This window comes from Phyllobates terribilis, unplaced genomic scaffold (assembly GCF_046119375.1).
Source record: "Phyllobates terribilis strain yellow unplaced genomic scaffold, ASM4611937v1 Scaffold_9__5_contigs__length_417890890, whole genome shotgun sequence".
Taxonomy (NCBI): Eukaryota; Metazoa; Chordata; class Amphibia; order Anura; family Dendrobatidae; genus Phyllobates; species Phyllobates terribilis.
Window position 1 is genome coordinate 74,852,829 of NW_027362769.1, and position 17,352 is coordinate 74,870,180.

General features: G+C 45.4%; 1 protein-coding gene across 2 annotated transcripts in view; it reads right to left on the reverse strand.

Annotated features, from left to right (window-relative positions):
• Positions 1-17,352, reverse strand: part of ERBB4 (erb-b2 receptor tyrosine kinase 4) — a 1,557,095-nt gene that overhangs the window by 608,698 nt on the left and 931,045 nt on the right. For both annotated transcript variants that reach the window (XM_073646618.1, XM_073646617.1), the window contains exon 4: positions 16,058-16,183. In XM_073646618.1, the coding sequence (XP_073502719.1) occupies positions 16,058-16,183 (126 nt within the window). The remainder of the gene's footprint in view (positions 1-16,057; positions 16,184-17,352) is intronic.

Consider the following 17,352-nt stretch of genomic DNA (forward strand, 5'->3'; position numbering starts at 1 on the left):
GACCGAGAGGAACCCAGAGAACTATAGCAGCTTCAAGTTGGAGTTCCTGGCCTTGGTCTGGGCCATCACAGAAAGGTTCAAGCACTACCTGGCCTCCAGCAAGTTCACTGCCTACACTGACAATAACCCCTTAACTCATCTTCAAACAGCCAAGCTGGGAGCCATGGAACAACGATGGATGGCTCGGCTGTCAAACTACCAGTTCACAATTAAGTACCGGGCGGGCCGCAAGAAAGCCAACGCCGATGCCCTGTCCAGGATGCCTCACCAGTCAGACACAGAGGAAGAAGTGGATGACCTGGAGGAGATTGAGCTACCTGCCTTCCACCGGAATGGGATGATCCACGAGCTACGAGCCTCCAGGAGGCAACGCGGTAAGACGTTAAACCCCCTGCCTCACCACAGCTGGAAGGAGACCCAGGATAGCGACCCGGTTGTCAGCTGTATCAAGGAGCTGATAACCCAAGAAGGTTCCTCCCTGGAGAAGGATGCGTCTCTTCAAGCAAAGCAGCTGTGGAACGAGAGGAGCCGGCTGTTTATCTACCGTGAGAAGTTGTGCCGGAGGTACGTCAATCCCAAAACCCACGAGATGGTATGGCAGATAGTGGTCCCTAAGACGGACATCCAGATGGTGTTGGAGGCCTACCACGATCAGGTGGGGCACTTTGGCTGGAAAAAGCTAGAGACCCTGTTGAAGTGTCGATTCTACTGGGTGGGAATGCGCAGCTCCATTGAGAGGTGGTGCAGAGACTGTGGACCCTGTAGCCTCAGAAGAAAAGACTACAGCAACCAGAAGGCACCCCTGCAACCCATCAAGACGACTCGTCCCCTGGAGATCGTGGCCCTGGCCCTGGACCATGTCAAGTTGTCACCCAGCCGGTCAGGTTATACCTATGCCCTGACCATGGTGGATCACTACTCCAGGTTCCAGGTGGTCGCCCCTGTCAAAGACCTGACAGCAGAGACAGCAGCGAAGACATTCCAAGTGTACTTCTGCAGACCCCATGGATACCCTGAGCAGGTACTGACTGACCAAGGCCCAGCCTTTGAGGCTGAATTGTTCAAAGAGTTCTGCCATCTGTACGGGTGTAAAAAGATCAGGACTACACCGTACCACCCCCAAACTAACGGTCTCTGTGAAAAGATGAATAACATCATCATCGATCTACTGAAGATCATACCACTAGAAGAGAGAAACCAGTGGCCAGACCTACTACCTGACCTAGTGGATCTGTATAATCACATACCAGTAAGTTCCACCAATTGCACTCCGGCATATCTCATGCGGGCAAGACCAGGGAAGTTGCCCATGGACCTGGAGCTTGGTGTTGTAGAACCTGAAGCTGATGTGACCACTGAGGACTGGGACACGACCAGACAGGAGCAGTACAGAAGAGTACAAGCCTGTGTCGAAGACAGTCTCACTCGGGTGAGGGATAAACAAGAAGCACAATACAACAGAAGTGCACCAGCAGAACCCTTCACACAAGGAGAAGTGGTATTGAAAAGGAAGCGGAGAAACCACAAGCTTGATGACCAGTGGGAGAGAGAACCCTACACGGTGTTGAATTCAAGGTTTGACAACAGGAAGACGTGTCTGATCAGCAAAGATGGAGGAAGAACAACTGCAACAGTATCTAGGGACCACCTGAAGTTGTGTCCAGATCTACTAAAACCCCAAGAAGAAGTGCCTCTCATTTTCCCGGAGTAACCTGATGAAGCAGTAATACATACTGATTTAGGAGACTTCCCGGCAGATTGGCCTCAAATCGGAGGAGCAGTCATAACTCCAGTACTCCAATTCTTCCAACAGCCAGAAGACCCTCCACAGCAAGTTGAACCTGTAGGTGCTGCAGAAGAGCCTAGTGCCGCAGAAGAGCCTGCTCAAGAGGGATCCCCGGCAGAAGCGGAGCAGGAAGGCCCAGCCAATGGTGAACTTGCCAGCCCAGTAGCGAGGTTAAGGCAGTTTTTCAATACCATCGCTAGTAGAACTAACAGGGTAGCTGAGAGAAACACTGACACTACACAGACCACCGCACTACGCAGATCTACACGTAGCACGAAAGGTCAACTCCCTGTCAGGTACACTAAGTAAAATAGTTAAACCTCGACAGATGTAGATAGTTACCCCTGGAGTATTGTATTGTATTGTATAATACTGTATATTATTGCGTTATCCTGTGTATGTATTGCTGTGTATTTATTGCCTTTACATGCCTTTAACTTATATTTTGCCCCTCTAATGGACAATCCAAGTGAAACGGACACTTTACTTATTCGCTTCCCATTACCCGCTTGGGTATCTAAGAACTTTGTGGCTGTGAACTATGTGCAGCCCAAAGACTTTTGTTGTACATATTTGCACTCCCTGGAGTGCCCCTTTGAGCAACCTCTCCGGAAGAGACTTGGACTTTCTGGTTGCTCATTGCCTACTGTTTACTGAACTATATATGTATATTTATCCATGTTCTGGTTATGCAACGTTCAAGTGTCCTAACCTCCCATAAAGGGAAGCTTGTTATTGTTGTTACAAAATGTGCTTCAGCCCGGGAGTGCTGAGTTCAACTAGGGGGGAATGTGACACCCTGCTGTGCATGGAGTCACAGATCCTGGAGGAGTGCATTTCAGGTTTTCTCCACAAGAGGCCCTCAGAGCATACACACATCTCCACCTTCCACCTCAGACCACCAGAGGGAGCCTGATAGTGATATAAATAGGGAAGGTGGAGTGATTCAGCAGTTTTTAGTTTCTGCTCAGACACAGAAGGAGAGAGTCTGTGAGTGAGTTCTCCTCAGGAAGAGAGTGGAGACAGAACAGCCTGGAGTCCACAGCCAGTTCCTGCAGAGTGAGACACAGAGAAACAGGTCAGTCTGCAGTGGAGCTCAGTCAGACTCAAGCAGCTCGAGTTAAGTGAGCTAGGAGCGTTGCTGACGCTCAGAGATCAGCAGAAGAGGCAGCCACCTAACTGCCAGTGTGTATAGCCTAGTGAGGGCCGAGTAGGCCGAAGGCTAGAGGAGTGAGTAGCATTGGGGGCAGAGGAGCCTTACCAGCTCACCCCAGAAACCATGTCCCGGACACTGTGTCCGAGTCTGCAGGGATTCTTTATACCCAGCAGAAGACCACCAGAACCCCTGGCGAACTACAGGTCCCAGGAATACCAAACGCTGACTGTTATACCAGGGTCAGGAGTTACAGAGGCCCCATATACCAGGGAGTGTGTACTCCAACAGAAGGCCCTACCACAGGATCAGCTGGTGCAGAACAGAGACTAAGTTAGGCCTAGCTCCAGGCAGGCCAGAGACTAACACTAAGCGGCGAAGAAACAAGAGGCCCTACACCTGCTCACTGGGGAGAGTCCTGCAGTGCACCCCTCACCCTACAGTGCTTCGGACGGTACCTGCATTCCCACCAGTAAAAGGTACAGAAGCAAACCGTGTGTGTGTGTCCCCTGTTCTTCCTTGGACCCGGCTGGGTCACCGCCATATCGTGTCCGGGTGTCCCAAGGCCCAGGGGGTGCGTCAGAACATTTTCATCACCTTTCACAATCACCAATGGGACAAGGCAGGGATGTCCTCTGTCCCCTCTCTTATACATCCTAGTGACGGAGCACCTGCTCTCATCAATTCGCCATAACCCCAATATTAGGTGGATTGAGGTGGGAGGCACCGAGTACAAGTGCTCTCTATTTGCTGATGATGTCCTAGTATATATCACTCAATCACATATATCCATCCCTGCTGTTATGGCTGAAATAGATCACTTTGTTACATGGTAAAATTTTAAAATCAATGCAGCGAAGTCTGAGGCCCTCGATGTCTCCCTCCCTAAATCCATATAGGATTCCATCCAGTCCAACTTTCCCTTTGCCTGGCCCTCACAGGGTATCAAATACTTAGGAATTCCTATTCATAGAGACCTCTCCCATCTATGTTATCTTAATTTTGGGCCCTTTATTGAACAATTCCATACAGACCACGGTTGGCAAGTTAGAACTGTAAGATTCACTACGTGAACCACTGGTGTTTTGTGGAAAAGCACATGTACACCGCGTTCCAAATTATTATGCAAAAAGTGTTTAGGAGTGATAAGGGAAGAATTTGTTTGTTTGTCAGTTAAACTCATTGATGGTGATGTGTGTCAGGGCTCTTTATATCACTGTAAGCAATTGCAGACACCTGTGCTAATTAGTTTGGCAGGTGTGTCCAATGAAAGGCAAGACTACTTAAGAAGGCTCTCTCACATTATTAAGCAGCCTACATTTTCTGCCAAAATGGGAAAGAAAAAGGATGTGTCGGCTGCTGAGAAGCAACAAATTGTGGAGTGTTTAGGTCAAGGCATGACTACAATCAACATTGTGCGATGATCAGGATGAAGTGTCTTGGCAATCAAGAAGTATGTAGCTGATTCACAGTACACACGTGTGCGTGCTGATAAGGGCAAATTGAGGACTCTTTCCTACAGGCAATTACGTCAGGTTGAAATAGCAGCGGCAAAAAAGCCTTGTCATAGCAGCAGACAAGTTTTTGAAGCTGCTTGTGCCTCCAACGTCCCCCGAACAACAAGATGCAGGGTCCTTCAGAGGTTTGCAGCTGTGCATATGCCATCCTGTCGACCTCCTCTATCCACTTCACACAAGCAGAAACGGCTCCAGTGGGCCAAACATTACATGAAGACTGATTTCAAAACTGTTTTGTTCACGGATGAGTGCCGTGCAGCGCTCGATGGTCCAGATGAATGGAGTGGAGGATGGCTGGTTGATGGACACCCCACGCAAACACGGCTACAGCGCCAACAAGGAGGAGGTGGAGTAATGTTTTGGGCTGGAATCATGGGGAGAGAGATTGTCGGCCCCTTTAGGATCCCTGAAGGCGCTAAAGATGAACTCCATAATGTATGTGGATTTTCTCAAACAGCACTTCCTGCCATGGTTCAAGAAGAAGAACCGTGTATTTGACAGCAAGATCATTTTTCTGCATGATAATGCACCATCTCATGCTGCACATAAAACATCTGCATCTCTGGCTGATATGGGCATAAAAGGGGACAAACTTATGGTGTGACCCCCATGCTCCCCTAACCTCTACCCCATTCAGAACCTTTGGAGCATCATTAAAAGGAGTGTCTATGATGGCGGGAGGCAGTTCACATCTAAGCAACAGCTCTGGGAGGGTATTCTGTCCTCATGCAAAACAATTGAAGCAGAAACCATCCAAAACCTGACAAATTCAATGGACGAGAGAGTTCAGAAGCTCCTTTCGAACAAGGGGTCCTATGTGAAAATGTAACATCACCTAGAATAAAGTTTTGAGTTGAAAACTGTTTGATTTCAGTTTCTAACAACCTGCTAATGCTTATAATTTCAAAAATGACCATTTTTTTGGTCTTTATTAAAATGAAAAGGTTGATCGAAAAGTTTGGGAGATCTAAGAGTGTGGCAACCCAGTAGTCATGATTACTTCGAATTCTGACAATATGAGGGTCATGCTGCAGGTAGTGCAGCAAGAAGGCACTTATGTGTCTTGCGCATCTCGGAGCCCCAAAATTATTTTCCGGGCTAGATGCAGCTAAAAATTATTTTTAATTTTAAATCTGGTGAAGCTTATTATAGATGGCCTAATAGGATCAGTGCTGCACACTGCTACAAAGCCCAAATTATTTTCCAGTCAAGATACAGATAAACATGATTAGTAATTTGAAAGCTTAAAACGGTTGGTAGGGTGATTTTAACCAATCATCAAGCTTTTACTCTCCCCAGGATGACACAGGGGTAGAAAAGTCGTTTCGGATCCATGATTTGTTCATCTTTATGAACGTGAGTCTGTCTACATTATCAGTGGAGAGCCGCGTGCGCTTATCTGTCAGCACACCACCAGCAGCGCTGAACACACGTTCAGACAGAACGCTGGCTGCGGGGCATGACAAGATCTCCAAGGCGTAAGTGGCTAGCTCCGGCCATTTATCCAGATTGGAAGCCCAAAAAGAGCAAGGGTCCAGTGACACAGTCGTGGCTTCAATGTTTACTTGGAGATACTCCTGTACCATCGTCTCTAGGCGTTGACTATGTGTCAGACTTCTTGTCTCCTGTGGCCTTGCAAAGGATGGGCTAAAAAAGTGGTGAAATGATTCCGCAAAATTGATGTTACCAGCAGATACTGTGGTTCTGTTACGGTTTGAGTGCTGAACACTTGACGGTCCCACGGTTGGCAAGTTGGAACTGTGAGATTCACTACGTGCACCACTGGTATTTTGTGGAAAAGCACATGTAAGATTCTGCAACAGTCTCTGCTGATACTCCTGCATGCGTGCATCCCTTTCTATGGCAGGAATAATTTCTGCAAATTTACTTTTGTACCGGGGATCTAACAGTGTGGCAACCCAGTAGTCAGGATTATTTCTAATTCTCACAATTCGAGGGTCATGTTGCAGGTAGTGCAGCAAGAAGGCACTCATGTGTGTTGCGCATCCAGGAGCACCAAGTCCCTGTTGTGTTGGTGGCGAGGTAACAATCATGCTTCCTTCCTCTGTCCTCTCCCCCCAACCTCGCACAACAGAAATGTGATCAAGGTCTCCCTCATCTGATGAGTCTTCCATCAGTTCGTCCTCCACTTCTTCCTGGGCTCCTGCACCTTCCTCACTAGTTTGGCTGCTACCATGCGCCCTGGTAAAACCATCTCCCCCACCCTCACATGCCTGCCGCCTTGGTGCTGCCGACCGTCTGGACCTTGCAGATGTTAGCCCTTCTGCATACAACTCCTCCTCCTCTACTTCCTCCACCTCCTCTTGTGCCACCACCTGACTCCGAATTCTGTTTAACATGTGCTCCAGCATGTAAATCACCGGAATAGTCATGCTGATAATGGCATCGTCAGCACTAAACATCTTCGTCGCCATTTCAAAACTGTGCAGAAGGGTGCATAGGTTCCTGATCTGAGACCACTCCTCCAGCGTGATTTGCCCCACCTCTGAATCTCGTTGGCCCAGGCTATACGTCAGAACGTATTGCACCAGGGCTTGTCGGTGCTGCCACAGTCGCTGCAACATGTGCAGAGTTGAATTCCACCGGGTAGGCACATCGCATTTTAGCCGGTGAAGTGGCAGGCCCAACGACTTCTGTAGAGATGTAAGTCGCTGAGCTGCGGGATGCGAACGGCGGAAGTGAGCACACAGCGACCGTGCCCTCTGCAGAAGGCCATCTAGTCTGGGATAGTGGGCTAAAAATTGCTGGACAACCAGGTTCAACACGTGAGCCATACAAGGCACGTGTGTGACATTGCCCCGGCGAAGGGCCGCACCCAGGTTTGCAGCATTGTCGCACACGGCCTTCCCTGGTTTCAGGTCCAGTGGAGACAACCATTCATGAAATTGGTTCTCCAGAGCTGACCACAACTCCTCAGCTGTGTGACTCACATTTCCCAGACATTTCAATGTAAAAACCGCCTGATGACGTTGAGCCCTACTGCCAGCATAGTAAGGAGGTGTGCAGGATCCCTTCTGCGCAGTTAGAAAGCTTGTGGCATGACCAGACAGGCTTTGGGTGCAGGTGGAAGACCGAGAGGAGGTTGAGGAGGCAGAAGCAGTGGAGGAACTTTGACATAAAGAGGATTGACGCACAACTCGTGGGGACGGCAAGACTTGGACAGCAGCCCCTTGTCCTGCTGTCACCATAGTTACCCAGTGCCCAGTCAGTGACATGTAACGCCCCTGTCCATGCCTACTCGTCCAAGTGTCTGTGGTGAAATGCACCCTGTCACACACAGAGTTTCTCAAAGAAGCGGTGATGTTGTGTGCGACATGCTGGTGGAGCGCAGGCACACCTTTCTTTGAGAAGTAGTGCCGACTGGGCATCTGGTACTGGGGCACTGCGACGGACATAAGGTCTCGAAAATCCTCTGTGTCCACCAGGCGGAAAGGCAGCATTTCTGTAGCCAAGAGCTTGCAGATGGTGAAATTCAACCTCTTAGCTTTCTCATGGCTAGGAGGAAATGGTCTTTTACTTGTCCACATCTGAGGGACCGAGGGCTGGCTATTGTGCTTAGACGGGGTTGATAAGGGTGTCCCCGGCAAACTGCCGGTCTGTGAGGAAGATGCAGGCGGACATGTTAGGTTGCCTTGATCCAAAGGTGGTGCTATCGATGTCGGACAGCGCTCAACACCAGCTGGTGTTACCACCTCCAAAGAAAATGATGACCTGCCAATCACGCTGGCTGTTGCGGGTAAAGAGGTGGCAGGTCTGCGCCCCAAAACAGGTGTGACTGCTGTCCCCCCAGTCACAGAGGATGAAGAGGCCGCGGATGCACAAGATATGGCAGACGGTGATTGGCCCGGCCGGGCTAGGCCGCATTGTAGCACACTGAGCTTCCCACTGCAACTTATGCTTCATGTCCATGTGCCGGTTCATGCATGAAGTACTCAAACTATGTATTTTTTGGCCTCTACTTAGCTTTTGCTGACAAATGTTACAGATAACACGAGTTGGGTCATCTTTATCGATCTGAAAAAATGCCCAGGCTATGCAAGGCTTAGCACCCATGCGACCTGAAGAGCCACCACGACTTGTGGTGAGAGGCAGAGTTGTGTTTGAGGATGCAGTTGTTGACGTGCTTCCAGTACTACGTCTCTGTCCAGGAAGGCGCAACCTGGCCTCGTCGTCACTAGCATCTTCCTCCACCTCCTCTGCTGACCTCATCTCTTGGCTGACTGTGGGTTGACAGTAAGTGGGATCTCCGACCTCATCATCATCACCCTGTGCGTTATCACACCCGTCGTCCTCAGAGCCAACCTGTTCCTGCCCTGACAAAAAACTAAAGTTGTCGCTCCAATCAGGTATTTGAGTCTTATCATCGTCTTCCTCATTGTCTCCACCAACAGGAGTTACAGTTTGGGAATGAGGGTCTACATTATGGTCAGAACCTTCTGCGTCTGGTCCTGGATCCGACTCATAAAGATTCTGGGCATCAGTGCAGATCATTTCCTCGTCTGGATTCACAGAAGCGCTGGAGTCGACCTCTGATTCCCAGGCTATAGTATGAGTAAACAGCTCTGCAGACTCAACCATCTGTTCTACCTCATACTCAGACGGGCAGCTGGAGATTTGGGAGCTGTGAGGAAGCAAGTGCGATTTGGGTGACACCTTTGAGGACTGGAGTATTTGTGATGTTGAAGTTGATGTGGAGGAGAGCCCACTTAAAGGAGCACTTGATATCCGTTGAAGCACCTGCTGTTTTTGTGCCTCATCTGGAATTTGTAGCGATTGGCGTGGCCGTAAGAAAGGGATCTTATCACATTGTCCGCTAAAAGAAGTAGACATTTTAGTTTGGCTGGAAGATGGTCTTTCTTCTGCACCTACCCCACGGACACAACCTTTTTTCCCCTTCCCAACACGCCTATTCCCCTTTCCACCAGCAGCAGGCCTTTTTCCACTCATTTTGGTGGTTAACTAATTCACAACTCTGGAGTTGTTTGCACAAAAAAACAATGGATGGTAACCGAGCAGAGCTGAGTGGCCAAACTGTGGTATTAGGCCAAAACTATTGGCTGGGCTAGATGCAGAAAAAAATTATTTTTAATTTGCAACCTGATGGAGGTCAGTATAGATGGACTAATAGAACAAGTCCCACACGCTGCTAGAAGCCCAAATATTTTTTCAGAGATAAATGAAGAAAAAAATTATTTTTAATTTGCAACCTGATGGAGGTCAGTATAGATGGACTAATAGACCAAGTCCCACACACTGCTAGAAGCCCAAATATTTTTTCAGAGCTAGATGCAGAAAAAAATTATTTTTAATTTGCAACCTGATGGAGGTCAGTATAGATGGACTAATAGACCAAGTCCCACACACTGCTAGAAGCCCAAATATTTTTTCAGAGCTAGATGCAGAAAAAAATTATTTTTAATTTGCAACCTGATGGAGGTCAGTATAGATGGACTAATAGACCAAGTCTCACACACCGCTAGAAGCCCAAATATTTTTTCAGAGCTAGATGCAGAAATTTTTTTTATTCAATTTGCAACCTGATGGAGGTCAGTATAGATGGACTAATAGACCAAGTCCCACACACTGCTAGAAGCCCAAATATTTTTTCAGAGCTAGATGCAGAAATTTTTTTTATTCAATTTGCAACCTGATGGAGGTCAGTATAGATGGACTAATAGACCAAGTCCCACACACTGCTAGAAGCCCAAATATTTTTTCAGAGCTAGATGCAGAAAAAAAATATTTTTAATTTGCAACCTGATGGAGGTCAGTATAGATGGACTAATAGACCAAGTCTCACACACCGCTAGAAGCCCAAATATTTTTTCAGAGCTAGATGCAGAAATTTTTTTTATTCAATTTGCAACCTGATGGAGGTCAGTATAGATGGACTAATAGACCAAGTCCCACACACTGCTAGAAGCCCAAATATTTTTTCAGAGCTAGATGCAGAAATTTTTTTTATTCAATTTGCAACCTGATGGAGGTCAGTATAGATGGACTAATAGACCAAGTCCCACACACTGCTAGAAGCCCAAATATTTTTTCAGAGCTAGATGCAGAAAAAAATTATTTTTAATTTGCAACCTGATGGAGGTCAGTATAGATGGACTAATAGACCAAGTCCCACACACTGCTAGAAGCCCAAATATTTTTTCAGAGCTACATGCAGAAAAAAATTATTTTTAATTTGCAACCTGATGGAGGTCAGTATAGATGGACTAATAGAACAAGTCCCACACGCTGCTAGAAGCCCAAATATTTTTTCAGAGATAAATGAAGAAAAAAATTATTTTTAATTTGCAACCTGATGGAGGTCAGTATAGATGGACTAATAGACCAAGTCCCACACACTGCTAGAAGCCCAAATATTTTTTCAGAGCTAGATGCAGAAAAAAATTATTTTTAATTTGCAACCTGATGGAGGTCAGTATAGATGGACTAATAGACCAAGTCCCACACACTGCTAGAAGCCCAAATATTTTTTCAGAGCTAGATGCAGAAAAAAATTATATTCAGTTTGCAACCTGATGGAGGTCAGTATAGATGGACTAATAGAATGATGCTATGCCCAAAAGATTTTACTTCACTAGGTGCAGTAAAAAAATTGGTATTCTATACACAGGTGGTATATCTTGCAACACAGATAGGCTACTCCACTGACTAACACACTCTGCAATAGGCCAAAAAGGATTAGCTTTGCTAGATTCAGCCAAATGCTGTGAAAAAAACTTGCACAGCACTGGCACAGACCTGCCTGGCAAAAACTGATAGGAACTGATGTAACCTAGTCCTGAAAAGGACTGCAATTACAATTAGTCTTTACTCCCACAATCTATCTATTTAAGAGCACAGACCTGCCTGATAAAAGTCGTAGGAAATGCTGTAACCTAGTCCTTAAAAGGACTGCAATCACAACTATTCCCTACTCCCAAGCTATCTGTATATTTGTGCGAAAATTGGCTTGAAATTAACAAGGTATAGCGCACACAGCAACAGCGGTGCCGTCTAACACGCAGCTGCAGCAGTGAGAAAATGGTGGCGACGGGGAAAATGGCTTGGTCTTATAGGGCAAGGACATGTGACATACACTGCCAATCACACATGCCCTTGCTTGTGTGAAAAAAAGCACTTCGCTCCGTGTGTGCGCTGCTGATAGGCTGACAGATTGCACCTCCCCACTGCAAATGCGGGAAAGAGAAAAAAAAATGGAGATCTTCATTGTTCCTGCAGAGATCCATCCCCTGCCCCTCCCCCCGCCCCGCTGTACACTCAAACTGCGTATTAACATTAATTTTCATCATTACTGAGAAAAAATCCAGTTATGATTTTGGTGCACGAACAGTTATCGAACATAACCTCGAACAGCCGAATTTTTCTCAAATTGTTCGTGTTCGCCGACCGGCTCGAACACCGCCCAAAACAGCTCGAATTTGAGATTGGCGAACAGTTCGAGTAGAACAACGCTCATCTCTATTTAAGACATAAAATTGTCATGCTTGCCAGAATAGGGCGATCATGAAAATTACCCAAGGTCTTATTAGTTGACACCTAGCTCTCTAGGAAAAGATATAACTAAAGCACAGGTAAAAAAGCAATCCAAGCACAACTACATACACACCATTTTTTTCTAAGCCGTTTAACACGAGAATGCCACATTTAAAAAGGAGATTCAGCCTTTCGTGATTTACTACAGGTATGCTAATTGCCTTGGTTAATCAGTACATGGACGGATCTTCTTGTGCTTGCTTGCTCTGGATGCAGTAATTGCAATTGCACAGCGATTTGATGGAGCATTATGAGGATGCTCGGAGCCTTTGTGCAATATGTTTCTGGTAGAGCGGATCCCTACAATGCTTTACTGCTCTGCTCAATTCACCACGATACTCTATATACAGAAATGTTCTGCGGCCACTTACAGAAACCAGTCGCCACTCAAAGCCCTAATAACCGGAGTAAGTGTCATTACACAATGTTATTAGCAATAACAACCACAGCCTATGAGAGCCATTGTCAACGACGGGTAGCAATTACAACTTCCCAGGATGAGCTGAGAGTTCTTAAAGTGAACTATAGAAATGTTATCCAATTCTAGTGGGGTCGTATAATGAAAGAATGAAGCAATCTGCACTGGGATTAACTTGTCCGGAGAGGAAATGTTTTCTAATTATCTTCCATCACCGCAGACCCAGATCATCTTAACATCTGATTACAACACTTAGAAGTAATGTATTTTTTCACAATCACTGTTAGAGTGAAAAATGTAATAGAATTGAGTATTGTATATACAGTATATCGCCATCACCGGGAGCCAATAATGAGCTCCTCTAGCTTATCTGAAAAGTAACCTGTAACACCTTACATGCAGTTCGGACTTTAATAGCATGGAGTACAGAAGGAGAAGCCGCCAGAAAGATATGTAGCTTTGTGGGAAAAGATTCAGAATAGGGCTAGGGTCACACCAGCGTGTATTCCTCATCCGAGAGAATTGGGTTGATGATGCAAATCACACTCTGATCAAACTCTGATCAGTGTTTCATCACAGTGTTATCAGAGTGCGATCTGATTCTCTTGGATGAGGAGAGATGTCAGTGCGTAGAAATTGGACTGCACTCAGATGTCATCCAAGTGCAGTACAATGTTTTCAACAGACTCATTGACTTGCATGGCCGTGTGCGATCCAAGTATGAGATCAAATTCGGCATACAGCGATTTTTCACCTGAAACATCTCTTTTAGGCTGTGTGCACACGATGCGTTTTTAATGCGTTTCCGTAGCGTTTTTGCAGCTGCGGAAACGCATTAAAAACGCATGGTAGAAGGGCAGCAATGTTCCCCAATGATAATCCGCATGTACTCTACCCATGCTGCGGATTTTTCCGCAGCGTTTATGCTGCGCTCAAAAATCCGCAGCATGTCCATTAATTTTGCGGAAACGCGGCGTTTTTGCCGCCATTGACTTACATTAGACTGCATGGATTACGCATCACTGTATATGTAGATGCGTAATCCACGCGTTCTAATGTGCGGATGGTACCCGGGTGTAGATGAGAGGAGAGTCTCATCCACACCCAGGTACCATTAAAAAATCTGTAAAAAAAGAATAAAATAAAAAATAAATGTATACTTACCTTCTGTCGGCCCGCGCTGCGCTCCTGCTTGGTTCCCGGCACTTTGCAGTGAGTTGAAGGCAAGGGAGAACGGAGTGAGCGGGACACCGGGGGCCATCGGAGGGTAAGTATACATTTATTTTTTATTATTATACCACTCTCTCGGGTCACACTATATAAATCCATGCAGTTTGCATGGATTTATATAGTGTGACCTAGTTGTCACAAGCACTTTCCAAGTGATGCTAATCGCTTGGAAAGCGCTTGTCAATCCACATGCGGAAATGTCAGTGATAACGCTCCATTTCCACATGTCCCTTGCAGGAAAACGCATGTACAATCCGCATGTACAATCCGCATGTACAATCCGCATGCGTTTTTTTCTGCCAGGGAGATGCAGAAACGCTCAGGAAAAAATCCTGATCATTTCTGCATCATGTGCACATAGCCTTAGAGGAAAAAATCTGACATGTACATGGCCCCATAGCATAACATTGGTCCGATTGCTATCTGATGTTTAGTCGGATCACACACCGACCGAAAATAAGGTCTTGTGCATGAGTCCTATTGCTACATTCACACATGTGTGTTACTATCCGAGAGGAAAGGACAGTTTTTTTCCTCAGGTTGGATCCTAGTTGCTTCCGCTTTTATTTTCTCATGTTTTTTTTCTCTGAAGCAGGTAGACAATCTGAACATTATTTTATCCAATGACTCAACAGTGTATCAATTAAAAGCAGATGAACTCTGAAGTACAAAGTCTGTCTTCTGTGTTTCATCTGTTTTGCATGGATCCACATAATCGTTAAAGGGAAGCTGTCAGCAATTTTTGGGTATATAATCTGAGAGCAGCGTAATATAGGGTAAGAAAGCCTGATTCCAGCGATGCATCACTTACTGGGCTGCTTGGTGTAGCTTTGATAAAATCCCTGTTTTTTTCTGCTGCAGATCTAGCAGTTCTCTGAATGCTGAGCTCTGTATAACCCCGCCCACACTTCTGATTGGCAGCTTCCAGTGTACACTGTGAATTGTCAGCAAGCTGCCAATCAGTGGTGGGGGCGGGGTTACACAGATTAGCCTGATTGGCTGGCACTCTAGATGTAGTCATGTAGTGATAATCTCCTGCTGATAAAATACTTATTGTATTCAAACTACAGCACACAGCCTAGTAAGTGACACATCCCTGTAATCAGGCTCTCTTGTCCTATATTAAGCCACTCTTAGATTAAAAAGCAAAAGCAAAATCCTGCTAACAGATTCCCTTTAATGGTCAAGTCTAATCTGCAAAATGGATGAGAATAGAGTCTAACGGATCGTAGAAACAGAACCATTTATAAAACTGATGTGTTTATGGACCAATGAATCTCCATTGATCAGTGTGCTGTCCGAGAATAAAACAGACAGCACTAACTCTAGTGACCCAGAGGAGTAACATTTTTTCCCTCATATTCCAGTGGTATAGTGTCCCATAGTTAGTAATGCGTTGACTCAGTATGAGGCTGGGGTCAGACGGCCATATATTCCTTTATGTGAGAGGATCAGGCCGATTATGCTAATGTCACTTGGATTAAACTCTGCCACAGTTAGATCCAAGTGTCACCTTAGTGTGATCCGATTCTCTCGCATGAGAGAATCGTATCACAGGTACGGAGAAGACGAAGAACTTAATTTCTCCGTTTTCTCCATTCTCTATGGTGGTGGATTTCGGACTGCACTTGGGTGACATCAGAGTGCAGTCTGATGTTTCACACGCACCCATAGACTTATATGGATACATGCGATCCGATTCTCAGAAGCACGTGCATCATGCTGAATCAGCACGAGGAAAAAAATGGTAGCGCTGCACTGCCCCATAGTATAACATTGGTCCAAGTGTCATCTGATAAAACATCAGAGCGTACTCAGCCATGTTATACGCTCGGGTGAGCGAGCCCTTACTCTACATTATAGTTCTGCTGCTGGTAAACAAGTCATTTCTTGATGGGTACATTTTTACCTTCAATTGAAAAGATTATAAGTCGGCGCTACTATTAATTGCAATCAAATAATGGAGTAAAATATGGAGATTAATATTATTGTTCAAGTCCTCAGCAGTTATTACTTAGCCACGTGTAGTGCTCAGCAGGAGACGGGCAACTTCAAAAATAGAAACGGAATAAAATCTGTGGCTAAAAAGTTGTTCCTTTATTATATACTGGACAGAGGATACAGACAAACAGAAAAAAGAGCATTGGCCGTTTCACGCTGCCAAGTGCTTCATCCGGGCCCCAAAGCACTTGGCAGGGTGAAACGGCCGTCAATCTTTTTTTCTGTCTGTATCCTTTGTCTGGTTTGTAATAATGGAATAATTTTTTAGCCTCAGTTTTTTTTATAAGTTTTTACCTTACCCACATTGGAATGCCCATCCACCTAATATAGAAACATAAGCAGGTGAGCGCCATAATAAAAAATGCAATAGCATGCAGACTTACAATTAGGATTTCTGTTCATGGAGATCACTGTGGCGTTGGGATTGCGGACAATGTCCTGCCAGTTTATGGTGTCCGCATAACACAGAAAGTCATTTCGATCCAGATAGACTCCTCCGTTTAGAATCTCTACAAGACATAAACAATAGCAAACAGAATATGAAATAACAATAGATGTTGCATCCTAAACATCCATTGTGCTAGACACCTGCAATTCCGCTGACCTCCATTGTGTGCGGTTCACACGTTCCACAGAAAGGGAGGTGAACAATAAATTATGTGTCAGGTCTATTAACCTCTTGGAGATCTTGCAGTCTCGTCTCATAATCATTCTTTATTCACTTCCACATACAGCGCACCTACAACGGAGCCATTCCTGCTGATCTGTTCGTCGATAACACAAAATTCGTACAAAATGAGAGGTAGGAAAAAGAACATTAAAAGTAATAGAGAATGTCTGAAATGCAGCTTTGTGCCAACACAGGACAATGAAGCCGGAGGATTGCTGCCTGTGCTGGGGATTGTGTTGGCACAAAATTGGCAATCTTTGTTGTGCTTTGCTCGTGGCTTCAGTGAAAAGTTGTTAATTAAGACTTAAAAAAAAATTAAATGTTCAGCGGATAATGAGGCAGGGATGTTATGCCAGGAAAGCTTTTAAAAGCATGGATAAGAAAATATTTCTTGTTTTCCGTATCGCCCTTTGTTCTCCAGGTGCCATTGACTTTAGGTTGACATTTTTGAGATACAATTGACAAACTCTTCACTGTCAGAGATTGATCTGCACCAGATCGGTACATGGTAGAGACTAGAGAGATTTCTGTAACTTAAAACAAAAGTTTTTTTAAGTGAATGAGGTTAACAGTTCGTATTAGTATAAAACTAAAATTCTAGTTTTTACTTCATTTGGACATTTTTATCTGGTTTGGCCACACAAAAAAAGACAAAGAAAACCATGGAAGAATGTGTATTCATTCAAGAACACAACTATAGGGGATATATGGAAGCTGAATCATACTTATATTAGTTATATAAGTGTTGGAGAGTTGGGGCTTGGAGGTGGTGCCTCAAAGATGGTGGTGACTAACCCACTATTTAAGGTACCGCAAACTGTTAAATGGAAGGGGTGTTACATTGGCGGCATTGTTGTCCCCAGTTGGTGTTATGTGGTGCACCCCAGAGGGAAATAGGAGTCCAGGAGCAGAGGAGAGACATTATAATTAAAGGGAACTTGGCACGTGATTCATGTTGCCCAAACCAATTGTGCAGTCAGAGCTTTACTGCACTACTGCAGCCAGGTA